Source organism: Colletotrichum karsti, assembly GCF_011947395.1.
Source record: "Colletotrichum karsti strain CkLH20 chromosome Unknown Scaffold43, whole genome shotgun sequence".
NCBI classification, from domain to species: Eukaryota; Fungi; Ascomycota; class Sordariomycetes; order Glomerellales; family Glomerellaceae; genus Colletotrichum; species Colletotrichum karsti.
This window is the reverse complement of record NW_024065943.1, coordinates 412,503-430,756: the sequence shown is the minus strand read 5'-3', so window position 1 is coordinate 430,756 and position 18,254 is coordinate 412,503. Positions and strand designations below refer to the sequence as shown.

Genomic DNA, 18,254 nt, shown 5'->3' with positions numbered 1-18,254 from the left:
TACCTTCCAGTTGCTTTTGGATGACCAAGTACGGATACACCACTGCGACAAGCCTTCCTCCTACCAGTGTTATAAATATCCCAGAATCAGACTCGCAGTGGGCAGTCGGTGATTCGAAGCTTGGGGAGTATGAAGGATTTTCATTCTATTTTGAGGGAGGTGGGTGGGGTTTAAGATAATGAAAATAAAACTGTTCAAAATGACGAGATGTCTCTCATACCTGCTCACATTTTGATGTCCTATTTTGAGAGTGAGTGAATGTGAACAAGTGGTTCAAAAAAATTGTGTAAGTCAAGGAAGGTTTTTTCGAGTGAAATGATTCGTCCAAAAGGGCTCTGACATCACCTGGGCCAAGGTCAAAACCGGACGGCAAAACCCGCCCGGGCTGCCGCAGACACCCCCCGCCAAAATTTTAAACACCGCCCTCGTAAACCGACCGCCCGCCCTCCTCCCCGCCATTTGCCCACGAAAGCCCACAACCACAACAGGCCGAACTGCCCTTCCCACGATCATCGACCGAAACCCCCCGGCCAGTCGAGAAGCTGCATTTGCGACGACCGCATTACGATACCAACGAAAGAAGGTTGATCGAGTTTTCCGTTTCGAGCTTCCCACGCGCCATCTTCGTCTTTGGGACGGCGATCAGCTCTTCGGCAGAAAACACACACCAAGCGAGTAACCTGGGAATACCGCAATCATGGCGACGACGGTGGACAAGGTATGCGCGGGCATCCCGACTCCCGCTCCCTCAAATGCATGGGAGTCTTTCAAACGTGCGAGATGGCTAATATGTGTGACCTGAATAGATCAAGGATATCGAGGCCGAAGTACGTGCAACCCCTCCTCCCCGGCCGCCCAGTCCCTCAGCGATTCCCGAGCCCTAAACGCCGCGTCGACGCAACGAACACGCTACCTGCCGCGAAATCGTCGACACGGCGGCATCAACGATGCGATGGGACTCGCGATGGGCGGGGGGCGCATTCTCGCTATGCACAATTGGAACAGCCAGGACTGACAACTACTCCTCTCTACCTGCAGATGGCCAAGACCCAAAAGAACAAAGCCACATCGTTCCACTTGGGACAACTGAAGGCGAAGCTCGCCAAGCTCAAGCGTGAGCTGCTGACGCCTTCGGGCGGAGGCGGCGGCGGCGGCGCCGGTTTCGACGTTGCGCGTACGGGTGTTGCCAGTGTTGGCTTCATCGGCTTTCCCTCCGTCGGAAAGAGTACGCTGATGAGCAAGCTGACGGGTCAGCACTCTGAGGCGGCCGCGTATGAGTTCACGACTCTCACGTCCGTCCCGGGTCAGGTTGTCTACAACGGTATGTTTTCTTCAGGCACCCGAATGGATGAGGACTGCTTGCGGCATCCGTACAGGGGGCGAGAAGCTGATGCGCATTGCAGGTGCCCCTTTGCAAATCATCGATTTGCCTGGTATTATCGAAGGAGCCAAGGACGGTCGCGGACGTGGTCGCCAGGTCATCGCCGTCGCGAAGACGTGCCATCTCATCTTCATCGTGCTGGACGTCAACAAGCCCCTGACGGACAAGCGCGTCATCGAGTCCGAACTCGAGGGTTTCGGTATCCGCATCAACAAGTCGCCCCCGAACATCACCTTCAAGAAGAAGGAAAAGGGCGGTCTCAATATCACCAGCACGGTTCCCCTGACGCACATCGACCACGACGAAATCAAGGCCGTCATGAACGAATACCGCATCAACTCTGCCGATATCGCCATCCGCTGCGACGCCACCATCGACGACCTCATCGATATCCTCGAGGCCAAGAGCCGCAGCTACATCCCCGTCATCTACGTCCTCAACAAGATCGACGCCATCAGCATCGAGGAGCTCGACCTGCTGTACCGGATCCCGAACGCCGTGCCAATCAGCTCTGAGCAGGGCTGGAATATCGACGAGCTGATGGAGGCAATGTAAGAGCTCCCTGCTGGACCCCCGTCCGGGCGATGTCCCGGAGGCGCCTTTAATGCGACAAGGATGCTCCTCAATTTCGAAAGTTGGCTAACAAACTCGTCACAGGTGGGAGAAACTGAACCTGGTCCGCGTATATACGAAACCGAAGGGTCGCTTGCCTGACTACTCTCAACCGGTTGTGCTTCGCTCGTCGAGGTGCACGGTCGAAGACTTTGTGAGTAGTGACCCATCACAGAACTCCCCACGAACAGCTTTCTTGCAAGCTGCATGGGAGGAGATGCTTGTCGTTTTACGTGGTGCTGACGTGTTGTGCAGTGTAACGCAATTCACAGGAGCATTCTTGAACAGTTCAAGACGGCCATTGTCTATGGCAAGTCTGTCAAGCATCAGCCTCAGCGTGTTGGATTGGCCCACGAGCTGGCTGACGAAGATATCGGTATGATTATGCCCCTTTGATCCCTGTCTTCGAGACAAACCGCATCCCTGAATCGGCGCGACGCTCAAGAGAGCAAACAATGCTAACGTATGATGACCTGCAGTAACAATCGTCAAGCGATGATGGATACCGCAACGATGTGTTTTGCGCACGGCGGTCGCTGTCGTCACGCCCAAGTCTTTCCGGAGACGCCGCCGGCGGTGGTGGGAAAGCCACTTGCCTCTTTCCTCCCCCAAAATCCTCGAGGACCCTGAGGTCTAATTCGCACGATATTGGCGCCCGATCCCATGGGATCGTGGACGAACTCGATTTCTTAACGAATTCGTGACGTGTACCAACACTGCGTGGGCGTACTATGTGAGAGTTGCGGCTTGAAGCTTCCGTCAAATTAGAACAAGGCTGAGTGAATGGTCTGCCGCGTAGGGGCGCGGCCGCAAGCAGTCAAGTTTCGACAGCGGCGCCAAGGACGTGTTGCGGCCAAGACCAGATGGAATGAGAAGACGGCGTTTGGCTCCAGGCAGGTTTGTCGTTCTAGCATCTTAGAATCGGAACAGAATAAAAAAGGAGGCCGGGGACCTGGCTTGCGGAATGAGTGTCTCAGTTGAAACGGCGTCTGGCGTATAACGTCTCCATATTTTCCAATACTTCTGAGAGGAATTGCGTATGGCATGCATGTGTCCCAGTCACACATGGCGGCGGCGACGTGATGGTCGTCGGGCAACGGTCGACTCCAAGGCGGGCAAGCAGGCTTGTCTCAACCCCGTGCGGAGATAGCCTTGCATTCATTACCGGAACCGTCCAACCTCGCCGCTGTTGCGTGTGATTCTCGAAATCATTGTACCCGTAGCTAGGGGCAGCCGCGAGACTGTGATTCGAAGTGCACAACGGTTTCTACCCCACATGCGCCACCATCTGAAGTCGCGGGCCAGAATGTGAAGCAAATCGTGGGCGACCTGCATAGCCGAGGGCCTCTGTTTCTGCGGCCGTAAGTTTCCCAGTAGAAGCGTGGGATGCATGCTCAGTGTCTGCAAGAGACAGCACATGTCCGCCGCCGCGGTCCTCTGCAAAGGCTGTCCTCCGCCTTGATGGGTGGGAGAGAGAAAGTGCACGCAGCAAGTATGCAGCTTCCGTACGCACATCCGTCTCGTGGTGCATGGGTTGACAGGCCGCGTGTGGATAAGCAACGGGCGGGTGTGTGGGTGACCAAACGGGGGATTCCCTGGATCGAGGGCACGTCGGCGCTTAAAACAGAGCTAGGACGACACCCTTTTCTTTTTGGGCTCCTGCGGTCGACTCTCCGCCATTTGACTGACCGTGTCTTCGACCACTCTGCACCACTGGTGCAATGCATTCACTGCAATTCCCCGAAGGTGAAAAACGTGCCTGACGAACCGACGGCGGCTCAGAACATGTTTCCCTTGTCGAAACAAAAAGAGGGGGCCCGACTTTGCAGCTAGTCAGGCGCAAATCGATTCCACCCCGGCGCCCGCCTTTCACAAGGCCTGCCTTGCCGCCCATGTTCACTCGATCCTCTTCATCCCGTTTTTTCGTTTGCGCCGGGTAGTGGTGCTAGCGGTGGGTCGGCCGAGGTCCTCTCGAGCCGTGATCTCATCTCATCTCATTCTGAGCAAGAGAAGAGAAAGGAGGGTACCTATCCTAGGCCCGCGATATGCGACAAATCTGAAAGCGAGGCAGGGCCATTGCGGAGCGTGGTAGCAGTAGGACTGCCGTATCATCTTGGCTTCTCATCTCGAGAACGTCTGAGAAGATGAGTGTATCCGTACCTTGCATCGAATCGAACGTAAATGAGGCGAACGAAGAGTGAGAGGACACAGACCACGGGAGAACGGCTGCAGGGAAGGGAAGACAGGCGCAGGGGCAACACAGACGGCCGCGGCGGATGCTGCGCTGCAATGTTGGTTGTGCTGCCCTGGTCCCCCGGTTGTATAGAGAAATAAACTGCTCCGTCCAGTTCCAACAGGATTGGAGGAAGCTCATGGACAACCAATTCTGCTCCACCGTGTGCAGCTTGAGAGGAGACATTCGAGGGTTGTTGGAAAGCCAAAGCTGGGACTAAGCGTCCCGTGAATGCACAGTAAGCATAAGGTATCCCAATCAGTGCAGCTTTTGGGAATCAGCTGGTGTGTCTGCCCTAGTATCCATCGTTGCGGCGGTCCTTGAACTACACTAGTCTGGGGGAGACAGAGACAGAAACTGCGACAGCTATCAGTCTACACTGCTGAAGCACTCAGACGCAGCCTGCGGTTCGTGACGTCGAGCGCCCAGAGGCTGACAACTGCAGCCGATTGATCCTCTTTCTCCCTTATGGTCTTGCGCCATGACGTGAATATCCGTTCAACGTCGCGAGAGGCCACTAAGACGACGCTGGGATGAAGCCCTACATAGTAGATTCCTTCCCGTATCTGGCTCCGCATCGCCATGGGCCGGTTAAGCATGCTGCCACGTTCTGAGATGGCCTCGTCGCTTCGAAAGTGGGCGTTCGTCGTTTGATGAACACTCGGGTACGCAGTCGCAAACGTAGGTTGGAGTATATGGGTCTCTCTGAGAGCACTTTCTTGCCTTTTCTGTTCATCCCCGCCTGGTCCATCGCTTTATGCATGTTACCCGTCCGACATGGCGTGAAATGAGACGTCTCTTTTGCCGTGACGGACGCGAGGTCTGTGCCTGCCGAGCGATCAGACATAGGCCTCGTCGACCGTCAAAGGTTGGTGACATGTAAGCTAGGGTACTTCCCGGAAGGGCCCGCTTCATATTGGGAACGGCGCATGTTGCGGGCCAACCCGGGCGGAGGCTAGTATAGTCAACCCTGGATCAAAGATGGCCCATGCCCCAATTGCGACAGGACGACCGCCTTTGCTGCTCCAGGATGAAGCTGCCTGGGTGTCTAGGCTTGGCCGGGGCCTTTCGTCCTCCAGACAGCCTTTCAGATGATTGTAGACAAGACCATCTTGGATTTCTCGTATGCAGCGAGCTGACCAACTAGGAGCATGGCTGGCCTGTGAAAGGGCTTCGTCAAGTCCGCCTCATGCGCGGGCATTATTTCTGTCCAATAGTAAGAGCAAAGGCCTCGTGATGAATCCGGAATTTATATCCAATAAGAATTCCGAAAACGACTCGATCACTGCTGTTGGTCAACGGCCATGCTCCATGCTCGAGGCGCGCAGGCTTGAACGGCGATCCTGCTTGTCCGATGACCAGAGTTTGCATCGGGTGACCATCAAGGCAGCTTCCAAGCTACTTGGGTGACCACTGTGAGAGAAAAGAAAGTAGAGAGATTGGGTTCCTGACGGCTACGGAGCCCGGCCGGGTATCGGTCAAACAACCCTGGCAGACCCTTCTTATCCGAAGAGAATTTTGGAGGGCCGTCCCATGGTGAGCTAGCCAGATCTATCAAACTGTATCGAAGTCGTCGTTCAACCCGTGACCTTCCAGCTGGCTGCGGGAGCTGGGGCCAAGCCACGAGTTGGACGGCATGGACCGACCATCTGGCCGACCGCAATTCTTGGTCAAGAACTTACCATGCAATATCAAACAAAGTACGGACAGGTGCCCTGGCTGGATCGCCAGCTCCTATACCTAACGAGGGGCGAAGTCGTCCAACGGCGGTCCACGATGGATGTGACGGTGGTGGATAGACTGAAGGCATTATGACAAGTCCTTGTTGTTGTCGGAGCTTGTTGACGCGATGTAGAGGTGGGCGTGCCAGTGTGGCTGGCTCGGGTAACCCTCAAACCATCATCGGACAGCAGTAATGTTGGATGGAATGCCATTGACGTCGGCATATCAAACAAAAACTGAGGATCAAAGCGTCTGTCGCATCTTGGCTCGTTTGATCACGAAGTTTTGGTAAGATGCTGGGTGTTCGTGAAGCACGCTGATTGAGCATGATTGAAGGAATCAGACCAAACCCCGGCGTGATATGCATTGATCGTCACGGACTGCCGCGGCCGTTTATGCTGGTAGAAGCCGGCCGAGTCGACCAGATCGAGGCTGACAAACCAGCACACTATTTCAATTGCTGCTGACAACGACTTGTGTGCGGCGGACTCTGTAGAAAAACGGTTGAATAGCGATGTCAGACGCTCAACGAGTCTGAGTATCCGCAAGAGATTCTGGGTCTTCAGGCACGCCCCCCTCCCATGTTCAATGTTCAATGGTTCTCTCGGACGGCTGAGAGGGTGGGACGCCTGGGGGGTGGCACCCTGGTCTTTGCTAGGATGGGACAGGTCGCCGAAGGGCCCTTTTCTCAATGTACCAGTCGATGACTTGACAGCTTTGACGGACCGGAAAAAAGGCAGCGAGGTAAGTTGTGAGGACCGGATATTCCGTACATTGGGCGTATGCGTAGATTGGACTAGGTTGGAGAAGGTCGCGAGCAGATTGAGAGGATCGAGTTGTGCGCGGCTGGCGTCGCAATAGGTAGGCGTACGAGTACGGGTGGTTGATCTGTACTTGGTGAGGAGATTATGGAACAGGGCAGGAAGTTGAAGAGCCGGGGTGCTCATGTGGCGGCTCGTGGTGTTAATTCGCGCTCTCTGCGTCTCGTATGCCGCGATGGATAGCAAATTGAGTCAATGACGAAGTGTCGGTCAGAGTATCCGTATGGGTTGGAGAAGTGATCAGATGACGAAGTGAGTGGATGTGCCATGGTGGACTGGTAGGTATTCTCAGCGGAAATGTACCTCAGCTGTATTTGAATTTGGGCGGTTGGAAACGTGGAGGCATGCGTGGGAGCGGTCGAATAGCGAATAGAAGGTTGCGGGAGAGAACCACCAAGGCAGTGGGAAGGTAAGAAAGCCGGGCCTCCACTTAGTCGTGGGATCTGTAACGCAAAGTTAGAGTACCACTGGATGAGACGTCATCCGGAGGATATTGGTGGAAGAGAAAGAGCTCAGCTGGGTGTTGAAAGTTGAATGAAGGAAGACGAGAGCGGGAGCTTGGAGGAATCGGACATGGTCGCTTTCAAGCCTCATGAGTCGCACCCTCAACGTATTGGGCAGCGGCGGCCCTATGGGAATAGAGAAGTAGCGGACAACCCCTCATTCGCGAGGGGCCGTATCCGTAGACATGATGGGAGTTGGACGGTTAATTGGGGTTTGAAGTTGGCCTGTTTGAGCTCTGAAGACTGAAGGGCCAAAAAGGCGACTTCATTCGGGGGAGCGGACGGAGCAGTGTCGGTACAAAGTGGAGATGATATCAAGAGTGGAGTTCGCGACTCGATACCTTAGGAATAAAACATTGTGAAGTATCTTTTCAGCATAAATACTCGAAAGAGGTACATGAGGGACGAAGGAAGGAGCCCGGGCGGGAACCCGCAAGGAGCACGGTGCTCACAGCTGCCCCTGCCCAGCACCCTTACCGGTGGCCCTTGCCTCGTGCACTTCCACTCTGAGAAGGGTTAGCGCCGCCTGTGGGGCATGGCAGGGCGGGTGTCCGTGAGCCACTGAGCGCCCAGGCCGCCGGCCCTCTGCCCAAGATGGGACGACGCTGTTTCTTTCCTTTGCTTTTGGCGTCCGTATCCGTGAAAATTCAACAAGTCGACCTCTCATTGCCTGTCTGCCTTCCATGTCTTCTGTTCTCCCACAGAGACTGAGACTGCCTTGCCTTGCGGTGAAGTCGAAACACCAACAGCAAAATTACCAGAATGCTGATTGCTAAATTAGGTAGGCCGGGTAGATGTGGACATTCCCGCCTCTGAACCAGGGTCTGTGCCCGGCAAACCTAGTGCTTCTCTGAATGGCATGGAATGAGTACTTCATCCTCTCTTCTCCTGTTCATTTTTCGAGATATGCCTCTCAACGCCTTAGGTTTCGTCGGTTGTCGTTAATTCTCCGTGTCTCGTCCTGCTCATCCGTCACATTGCCATCATCCGGGACATCAATGGCAACGAGCTCTTGCGCCTACGGATACGTCGTCCACGACCCAACTCAAGTCAACCGCGCGATTGCCATACACCAACCAGCTCCAGCAGCTCGCTCCACGGCCATTCAGCGCTTGAGAAAACTCCCCGTCACACCATCTTGTACCGCTTCCAAGGTACCGTCTTCCCTCCCTATCGACCTACGGATACCTAGCCGTATCTCAGGCTGTCAAGGGTGCTAATACTCCGTCACTAGAGCCGACCTCTCTCCGTCTCCGTTGATTTGTTCTCCCCTCCGAAGACCACCTCACTAAGCCCGACATGTCACCTACTGCGTACGCGTGAGGTATGCCCATGCCTCGTCGGCCTGCCTGCCTCTCCCTCCGCTGAATGTGTGTGGGTGGGTGGTAATCTGAGCACGAAGCAGGTACTAATGTCAGCTAATTGGCGCGCACTCACTCCGTTTCTTCGACCCCAAGCCCTTTTTTCTTTGCTGATTATTGAGCAACACGTCCCAAGCAACCGTTTTCTGTAATATCTCGCTTTCCGGCTTGCTTTTCCCCTCCGTCGACCCAGACTCGCCTGTTCTGTTCGCCATTCCGTATGTGTTCTGCGTAATACCAAATCTTGTTTCCCTCCAAACCTCGCCAGCATCGGGCAAATCATAGTCACCTTGCAGCCGCCTGGCAGACTCAGCTGCCTCACTTTTCATCCAGCAACGTGAAGAAATAGCAGGCAGTCTTCTCTGTTTATGTGGCAGGCTAGTGGCCGTTCCCTTTCCAGCGTGGGAAAAAGCCGAGACATCACAGAGATGGCGAGGCGAGGCCAGGTCTAGACGGGGCGCGACAGAACAAGACGAGACGAGACGAGACGGAAGCAAATCAGCATCCTAACTAGCGTCTGCTTGTGGCTTGTCCCATTCCCGTCAAGACCGTTCCTTAGATCCTCCGTTGTATCTGCCCATGCGGCAATGGAGACAAAACCGAGCCAGTGGCTTCGTTTAGCTCATTCTCAATTCCCTAGCTGTGGCGGTTGTCTACGGTCTAGACGCCAATTGTAGGCCGACTATGATGTCTTTATCGATGAAAACACTCTCGTCGACGACACCCTGCTTCCTTCGCCAGACACACAACCTCGTCGACTGCCATATACACTTACACACTTACAGACACATTGGGACTTACTTTAACGACATTTGCCTTACTGACCATAGCCCTGTCTCTCACTCTTTGCTCTTAGTTGCTGCTTTCAAGATGTTACTCTCCGCCGTCTACAGCTCTTTGGTCCTATTCGTTTCCCTGCTCATATCATGATGCTCCATGCATAAGACTATGCTATACCACAGTCTCGTCGTCGCACTCCCCTCTTCTCTCGGACCTATTATAAGTGCCACCGCTTTTATCGTCGAGTGTACTGCTCTGTTTGACGGACGGCTTGGCTCTCGCCACTGGCATCCGAGCTAGATATTTCCCACAATCCCAACTTGACTATTGCAATAACTCACTCGTCTGTTTCCTCTTCTCTGTATTCTCCCCTGTTCTACCATTACTTTACGAAGTCGTTTCTGTTTTGTTGCCGCTGTACGCCCATAGACCAGAACTCCATCTTATCCTTCACCAGGCCCGCTGCCACCCCCAAGTCAAGACCCCAGTCCGACTTAGATTCAATCCTACCCACCACACCCCCAGTAGGAGACGAGACACCCCCGTACCCTTGCCGGTACTTACATGGAAGCCATCCACCGCCCGCATACCCTTTACATATGTACACTACGGCCCACCACCGGAGCGCACACCTTCCTTCCTCTTCGTGCCTCTGACAGTATTACTATCTTGACAAGCCCACCTACCTACTCCAACCCCGTCTTGTTAGCTCTGTCATCCAAGCCTTGCTTCGTGCGTCGCGGCGTCTGATTCTTGCAGCATACCGCTGCACACCCTTCTCTTCCTACTGGTCCGATTCGACTCTCCAGACCTGTCAGGTTTGTCTTCCTCTGTCCTTCACTGGCCGTCCGGATAGGCACGTCGAGTCTACCTACCTTACTATTGGAACTCTTCTCCTCAGCCGATCATCGCTGTTTCCTCTCTTTCTCTCTTTCTCAACTATCACCGCCAACTCATCGCCGACAAACGCAGCGAGCACCTGTGTTCAACGAGCATCACCTCGAAAAGAGCACAATTGCCGGCTTGCCCCAGAGACAGCCGCATAAGAGAAACGCCCCAAGATCAGACAGAAGGCGTTGGGCAAGTCGGGGGTCCCTGACGGGGTAAAAGATCAACTGGGTGGTTACCGCGTTAAAAGGCAGTTGGTTGCTGTTGCACCCGCCCTCGAATCCGAACCCCCAAAGACCTGCATCACAGACCGGCCCTTCTCGTTTAGGAGGCGCTTCAAAACAACCGAAGCAAGACTGGCAGCAATCATTTAGTCAGTTGGACTGAAAGACGACCTTCCTCCCCACCCCCAAACCCAACACCCTTCTGCAGCCTGCAGCGCACTTGCATCTAAGTCACCTCGAGGCCCAGGGCTTCTTGACCTATACAGCAGACCGCCTGCACGCCGCGCCTCGAGGAACCAATTAGTCGCCTCTATCATGCATGCCGCCTCCCGTTCATGAATTCGAATCCGCCAGCATCTGTCGGGACGAGATATCCCCACACTTGGCCCGAGTGCCATTCCATCAGTCAAGCGGAAGCCAAACCTACCGGAGCAATCCCCTTCTCGCAATCACCAACCTGGAACCTGGATTCAACAACTACAGGCTAGCCAGACCATTGCCGCTCAGAGCCTTGCCGAGTTGGCTCGTTCGCACTCGTCCCTGTGCAACGACCGAGTCATATAAACAATGGACCACTCCATCGTGGGCACCACCACCATGGATCAACACAACCACATGGCTCAAGACGAAGATAGCCACATGTCCCACAGTCACACACCTTTCGGCAATGAGAGCTGGAGCGACATGAACTCGTATAATCACCAAAGCAACATGTCGGATTATGGAGGCTTTGCTGCCTTTATGCCCGCCCATCCCCATGGCCTGCCGTCCGAATCGCTCGCTAGAATGCCCCCTCCTCCAACGCCCAACCAACCGATACAGCCTCAGCAACAGCAATCCCATTCGCAGCTTCCAATGCTCATGATACCTTCTCAGCCGACATGGCCTAGCATGTTGACAAATCCCAACAGCTATTCGGCACCGCCTTTGGGGATGGCTCCCGTGCCACCTCCTGTGCCGCCGAGAGCAGGCAGGATGGGCAACGGTGCCCAGCCTCAACAGCGAAGAGTCTTAACCGACGAAGACAGAAAGAAAATGTGCCAGTATGCTGCTGAGCACCCAAATGTCAAGCAAACGGACATTGGCGCCATGTTTGGTGTAGAGCGAAGGTAGGCCTGCGAGAGAAAGAAAGGACCACACGCTGGGCTCACTAACAATAATCATCACAGCACCGTATCCAAGGTTCTCCGGAATAAGGAGAAATACTTGAACCCGGAAGCAGACAGAAGTCAATCCCCTGCTGGCAGACGGCAGCAGAAGGGCAAGTTTCCTGACATTGACCGCGGCGTCATGTCGTGGTACAGAAAACAGGTCCAAGCCGGTTTGACTCCTGGTGATGAAGAAATAATCGAACAAGCGAAACACTTCTCCAGATCTGCCAGTGGCACCGAAGGCAGTCAGATGAAGTCACTCAATGCCACATGGCTTGAAAGGTTCAAGCAGAGAAACATTCTGGTGGGGGGTAAACTCTCCCGCAGGGCATCCGAGACCAACATCACAAATCACTCGAAACTATCTGGCTCTCCATCCTTGGGAGCATCCGGCATCTCTCCAGCCTCGCCGACAGGTCAGCAATCTCCTCTGTCTGCCGACAGAAGCGACGACGACGTTGTTCACGGACTGGGGTTCGTCAGCTACGGGGAGGGCGCTGCTTACAAACACTCAAACTCCCAGAGTACGAATTCTCTCAACAGCGCGTTGACCGACACAGGAAACTCCTCCTTCTCCGGGAGCGCCATGAGTCCCACGGGAACATTTACCTTTTCCCCTGACCCCAACGCAGGAGCCTTTCTCCCCCCTGATTCGTCTCGTCAGATGCACGGCGGAGCAGCTTCCAACTTCCAGAGACCCAGGAGCCAGACATTTCCGAACATTGACGTGGAGTCAATGTATCAGACCGCAACCGCTGAGCCGATGACCCCGAAATACCACCCGGCATCTACGGCACCGTCCTCTGCGCTCGAGTCGCCCATTTACGAAATGTCCGCACCGCACTTTGCTCTTGATACCGCCATTGCTTCATCCCCACATCTGCACCACAGCAGTAGCAACAGCAGCATTGCTGGCCGATCAGTAGCTACGCCCGCAGGGTCTTCTCCCACATCACCGACACAAGAGGATGCTAGGAGGGCAGCAGACACGCTACTCAACTTCATCCAAAGCAGAGCTGCGAGTGGCTTGGTGGACCAGAAAGACTATCAGGTCATGCTTAAGTTGACAGAGAGACTCGGGGTCCATCAACAGCAAGTTGCCAAGTCCTCTGTTGGTGGCTTGGATCGAATCCCTGAGGGTGACACGGAGACATTACCGCACCACCAACAAATGTCTTTCGAAGTCAAGCCTGAAGCAGTCCTGACCCAGTGAAAGACGGGTGGTTCTTCCGCGTCTTTGAGAATTCTACTTTTTTTCTCCGGCGTTTTCTTGATTTTATGTTGGATTAGGGCGTGGGAAAGGACAGGGACAACAGGGACGAATCCACGCAGACGATGCGTGAACAGCAGCAACAGGAGGACGGAACGGCCATAATCATGGCTACACCAACCGGTAGACCCGGCGAGAGTTCTGCAAAGAACAACATCATCTCATCGGGATCGGGTTACGGTTTCGAAAAATCATCATCGGCGATACCTAAACGGTTAATGTCTCACGACAGCCTCGAGTGCCCTCGAGGGCCTCTTCAGTCCCGCGGCTGACATGTTGCGCGCCGTCTCTTCCCAGCTCCCAGTCTCACGACATTTGAACATCAACACATCATATCTTACCATTACAGAGCTGGCGAAAGAGCACGACACCAAACAAAGTCGCGAAGAATCAATTCAACTCCGAATTCAACATCTTCTATATACCCCTATTCCGCATCCTTAACCGCTGTTCACCAAGGAAAGACCTTGCCGCTCACGCGAACATCCAAAATTCCCCTCTTGCGCGACTTGTCACTCACCCATGGTTTTCTTTTGGTTTAATTTTCCTCGCTGTTAGCTTTCTTCATATTTAGCCCTTTTCCTAGCATTCCCTCGCTATATTCCCGCGACGTCTCGACCGAACTCGACGACTCGAACACGAAAACGAAGCCGCCGCTGTATTATTTCCCATTGTTTCCTTCGCGCTCTGCATTGCAAGATAAGGTGCTCAGGCTGGGTTGGATAGGCTGGACAACCGGGCATTGGACGGATCTACGGGAGGTCTGAGGCTTCAAGGGAATGAAGTCCTCGGGGGAGATACTTCGTATATGGATATCATATGGGCACGGACGTGGCTGCGAGCCCATCACATCATCCGGCGTGGTTTTGGCAAGAGAGGGAAACCGAGAACAAACGATAGCGGCCTGAGGATGATGGGGAGACGACGGGGAAAAGAGAGGTGGGAGAGGAAACCCACCTCCCGAGTCCACAGCCGGGAAACACCCAACTTCAACTTCCCTGGCTGTCACTACACGAACAACAAAACGAGGACTCGCGTTGCCCCGGCCAGAGAGTATGCGCGAAATCTGAAAAAGAAACTGGGTGGCCCCTTCTGCATTTATTTCCAGGGATCTGCCCCTTTTTCCCGACTTGACCGCAAAATATAAAATCTTTGTTTCTCTCTCGCATATGCCTCCGTAATGATGCTGAGTCGAGTGAACTAATCCAGAGAACTGACGTTATTTTCGTACTACTTCAAAGTAAACGCAAACACTCCATTTCTTTCGGCAGAAGGGTATCTAAGCTAAACGGGCAATACGTGAAGGGAACAAAACCTTGCAAAACGTTTCCATAAACCCAAGGCCCCCAGCTCATAAACTCAAGCGTTCCTCCAAGAGCTCAACTACGCCGTGCTCCGCCAGCTCGGGCATCAGTCTCACCAAAATCAACTCCAGCATGCTGTAGACAAAATGCTTGTTGCAATACTCGTCCGAAAAGACGTCGAGGATGCCCTCCTCGATTTCAGACAGCATCCGCTCCTGGTCCTCCTCGTCAACGTCGACCGGCGATTTCGTGCCGCTCTCGTCACCTGAACTATCGCCATCGCTAGTGGAAGTGGCGACTGCCTCAGCAGCATCCCTGCTGTCAGAGCCGGCCGCGGCGGTGCCGTCATGACCTCCTCCCCCTCTCGAGTCCGGACCGGACCGCCACCGGAGGCCAAGGCCTCGCCCGCCCAGGTAGAGCCTGGCCAGCCAGGGCGGGATTCTGGACAAAAGAGCACTAGCGCATCTGCGGCGCAGAGCACGCAGTTCCTCGTCGGAGGAGGGGGCCACCAAGCTCGAGACGCCCGGGGCGTTGTTGGGGAAGAGGGCGGCGCGGATGGAGCGGAGGAGGGTGGGCAGGTGCCCGGCGTCGAGAATCCGTTGGTGGATGGTATGCGAGATGAGCCTATATTTCGCGCGCGACGCGGCAAGCGCTCTCATGTCAGTCCCGGCTTTGCTTCCGACTCGGAGTCGCAACGGTTGATGCGTGGGGGTGGCAGGGGTTTTTGTGTGAGGTGAGAAAGGTGAGCAACGATCTGCGGAGGGGAATCGGACGAGAATGCGAGAGTATGTAAGAGGCAGGAGATGAATACAAAGCGTCAGGGAAACAACGTGAGAACTGAACAGGGGTAGGAGACGGCTGGTGGTGATGTCCAAGCCATTGATGATGCTACTGGCAACGTTGCGTAGGAGGTGAACGCAGCCCCCGACGTCAAAGGACATGGGTTTCGACCGAAAGAGCGTGATAGACTAGGGGTGAAGACGAAGGTCTGCTTTGTGAAATGGGTGCAGAATTTCGCCTAGTTCGACCTTTGATCGGCGGATGGTTGCCGGATGGCCCTCAGGCAAGGCTGGCGGCCTTTCCCCGTGATTAGGTGTGGTTCCCGTGCGGCGTAGGGTGGCATGCTGCATGCTTCGATACAGAGTCCAGGCTCTCTAGCAAGTCATCCAAAGACAGAGACTTAGGCTACTGGGCAGGGCGCACTTCGTCTTCCCCCATTGAGACAGCCGTCCCATCGCCAAGCATCGAATCGGATGATGGTGAGTAGGTAGCTAGCCGCCGGATGAGAACCAGCTGCCAGCCTTCTTCTCGGGACGGGTCGAGTCAGTAGTTGCGTCAGGACCGTGCCGCTTAAGCAAACATGATGGCATTGACAAGCGGTCACGGAAAGTACCCCATGACAAGCCCCGTCATGTCCCGGATCGTGAGAGCGGCCCCGGTAATAAGACTTGATCCTAAGGTGCGCGCCGACTTCAACGCCGTTTTGACAAGCGGGTGCGGTGGGGCGGCAAGAAGCGACGGTTGAGCGATTGAGTATCGGTTGCTGGTAGGTGTGCGCGGATAAAAAGGATGACAGTGGTGACCAGATCCTTGTAAGTCGAGTGCTCGTTGTTGGAACTCGGCGCGTAAATGAGGCTTGCTGGTGGATGGAAGCGTAGCCCCGCGACAGCCTATCGAACAAATCGGAGGCGAATACCCTTGACGCCCTCTGCTATTGGTTGATGGCCACGAGGTCCTGCAAATGTAACCGCATTTTTCGAGGAATCGGGGCAAGAGGTCAAGTCAGGGTTGGGCCGCAGAATTGGCCAGGTGGGAGGTTGCACAGCATATTTCGGCCTTTTTGGCGCAGTCCTGCACAAGCTCGAGTCCATCGCTGCGTCCACCCCCAAGCCGTGTCGTTGTAAGCCGTATCAACACATCGTCAGATGTGCTCTCTCTGAGGAGCCCACTAGGCCGTCATCGAAGTAGTTGCTCCGTCTCACACACTTGTTTGACTGAGCATTTCTGGATGCTCACTGGAGCAAAACCAAGTCCAGTGACTTAAATCTCATGCGGTGTGACGTGAATTTGCCAGAGAGGGGAAGGGGGAGGATGAAAATGGGTGCCTACCTGTCCACGGTTCCGTTAAGCCCGGCGACACGGCCTGGACCTTTCATGGCCCCGAGTTGAAGCATCGACAGCATTCCACTCAACCAAGGCATGCGAGTGTCCATTTCCATCAGGTCCGATATGCAAGTCCACAACTTGAAGGCGAAGATGGGAGTCTTCACTGGCTGAGCTTCTTCCGAGCCAGAGACGGTATCTGGCGTCTTCGAATCCGATATTTGACCAGTCACCTCGTGTTTCTCAGACCAGGTCTCTTGCGATCTTGGAGGCAAGGATGAGGACATGGCGAGAGTGGTGACAAGAAGGCGGATCATCGCGAATGCAAGAAAAGACCAGTGTACGAAAGACCAAAAAGCGCCTTGGATAGACCAGCTGCGGCGCTCCTGTTTGGGCAGAGGAGCTGCTGACCCTGCCTGCACTGCCTCTGCAACACCCTCTTCCATAGGCTCGGACTTCCTTTCGAGTACTCTTGACAGAATAATGAGACATTCGTAAATGAGCCATGGTTGCGATAATCGATTGGCTAGAACGTTGCCAATAATCAGTTCCGAAAATATTTGACCGACGAGAGAGGTCAGACAGTCATTTTCGAGATCTTCTGTTGGCAAAAGAACTGCCAAAACGCTCTGCACCAAGAGCTGACGGTAGATTGCTTCGTTTTCTCGTTGCTTCGCAACACTTTCGGGGTCTTCCGGCCGTGGTATTGGCGACAAGGGGGGTACAGGACAGAGCGCATGGTAGACTTCTCGAGAGTCTATCGTGGTTGGAGGGCTGGACACGGGATCATGCGCCGCGCGGTACGCTATGGGGTTGTTCAGTGAATGTTGAAATGAGGGCATTGCGTATTACTCACCGAGGATGTGTCTGTCGAGCAAGTCTGGAAGTTCATCGAATAGTAGACTTTCAAGATCAACCTTTCGTAGGCGCTGCTCCAGTGCCCTCGTGCAATGTGCAATTATTTGTACGATTTCGTCGACGAAAGCCTCGTCCGGTGTGATTTTGCTATACCAGGCCTGCACATATTCTCTCAGAATGACGGAAATGAGGGCATAAAGCTGTAGGTCGACATCGTTCCGACTCGTCAGAGGCGGCAAAAGTTCCTCGATGGGGGGTGGGGTTGTTCTCCCCTTATCGGACAGTTGCTGCGAGCATAGGACGCGCCGAATGAAGGCAGCAGTGGCCTTGTCGGAGAGAAAGTCTGCAGGAGCAGGGCGTGCAAGGCGGCGACTCGAAGGATTTGCCTGTATCGCGGGACGGGTTCGTTCGATACCGGGGGTAGATAGAGGTGTCGATACAGCCGTGGCGGTTTGGCTCGCGAAGCTGACCGTCGCGGGGGCTTTCGGGCGCGGCGTGGGAGCGCGAGGAGTAGCGACAGCTGTCATGGCCGTCTAACGTCGGGAATGCCACAGTATCATGGTCTGATAGCAAGGGTATTTGGGCGCATTTGACCCGTCGAGTGGTTGTGACGAAGGAGAGTTGTCGTCGACTTTGACTTGCAGCAAGATTTCGGACGACGCTGATCTACCCTATGATTAAGGTAAGGTCGGGTGAGTGACGACGGGACTGGGGACCTGGCCCCGGCTTCCATGCCTGTTGTTTACAGGGAATGCCAGGCTGTTGCAGGTGCGGAACGGCGGGCACCCTGCGGCCCCGTGCGCCGCGACATGCCAGGAAGGGGCCTTACATAATGCAGGTGCGAGCACTACCTAAGGTAAGGTGAGGTGGTCAGTCACTCAGTCGGGATCAATCTGCAGAGGCTTGTCTAGCTGGTGCGAGACACAAAGAATAGTTCCAGAAGCAGTCGCATCTTGGCATCACTGCAATGATTCCACAGTGGACAGGCACTTGACGTTGCTCGGTAACCATACTGCTTCACTCAATCTAGACACGTATCGCGG

The 18,254-nt window shown here is 54.6% G+C and overlaps 3 protein-coding genes across 3 annotated transcripts; 2 read left to right on the top strand and 1 right to left on the bottom strand.

Annotated features, from left to right (window-relative positions):
• Positions 1–1,038: 1,038 nt before the first annotated feature.
• CkaCkLH20_10912 (uncharacterized protein) lies at positions 1,039–2,389 on the top strand (the record flags this gene model as incomplete). Its single annotated transcript, XM_038893626.1, has 4 exons — positions 1,039–1,321; positions 1,377–1,932; positions 2,039–2,147; positions 2,249–2,389. The coding sequence occupies 4 exons, from the start codon at positions 1,039–1,041 to the stop codon at positions 2,387–2,389; spliced, it is 1,089 nt and encodes a 362-aa protein (XP_038741175.1).
• Positions 2,390–11,092: 8,703 nt separating this feature from the next.
• On the top strand, positions 11,093–12,889 carry CkaCkLH20_10911 (centromere binding protein b; the record flags this gene model as incomplete). The annotated part of the gene is made up of 2 exons (XM_038893625.1): positions 11,093–11,634; positions 11,695–12,889. 2 exons carry the CDS (start codon positions 11,093–11,095, stop codon positions 12,887–12,889), a joined length of 1,737 nt encoding a protein of 578 aa, XP_038741174.1.
• A 1,408-nt stretch (positions 12,890–14,297) lies between these two features.
• Positions 14,298–17,738, bottom strand: CkaCkLH20_10910 (PXA domain-containing protein; the record flags this gene model as incomplete). The annotated part of the gene is made up of 3 exons (XM_038893624.1): positions 14,298–14,874; positions 16,360–17,158; positions 17,210–17,738. 3 exons carry the CDS (start codon positions 17,736–17,738, stop codon positions 14,298–14,300), a joined length of 1,905 nt encoding a protein of 634 aa, XP_038741173.1.
• Positions 17,739–18,254: the final 516 nt, after the last annotated feature.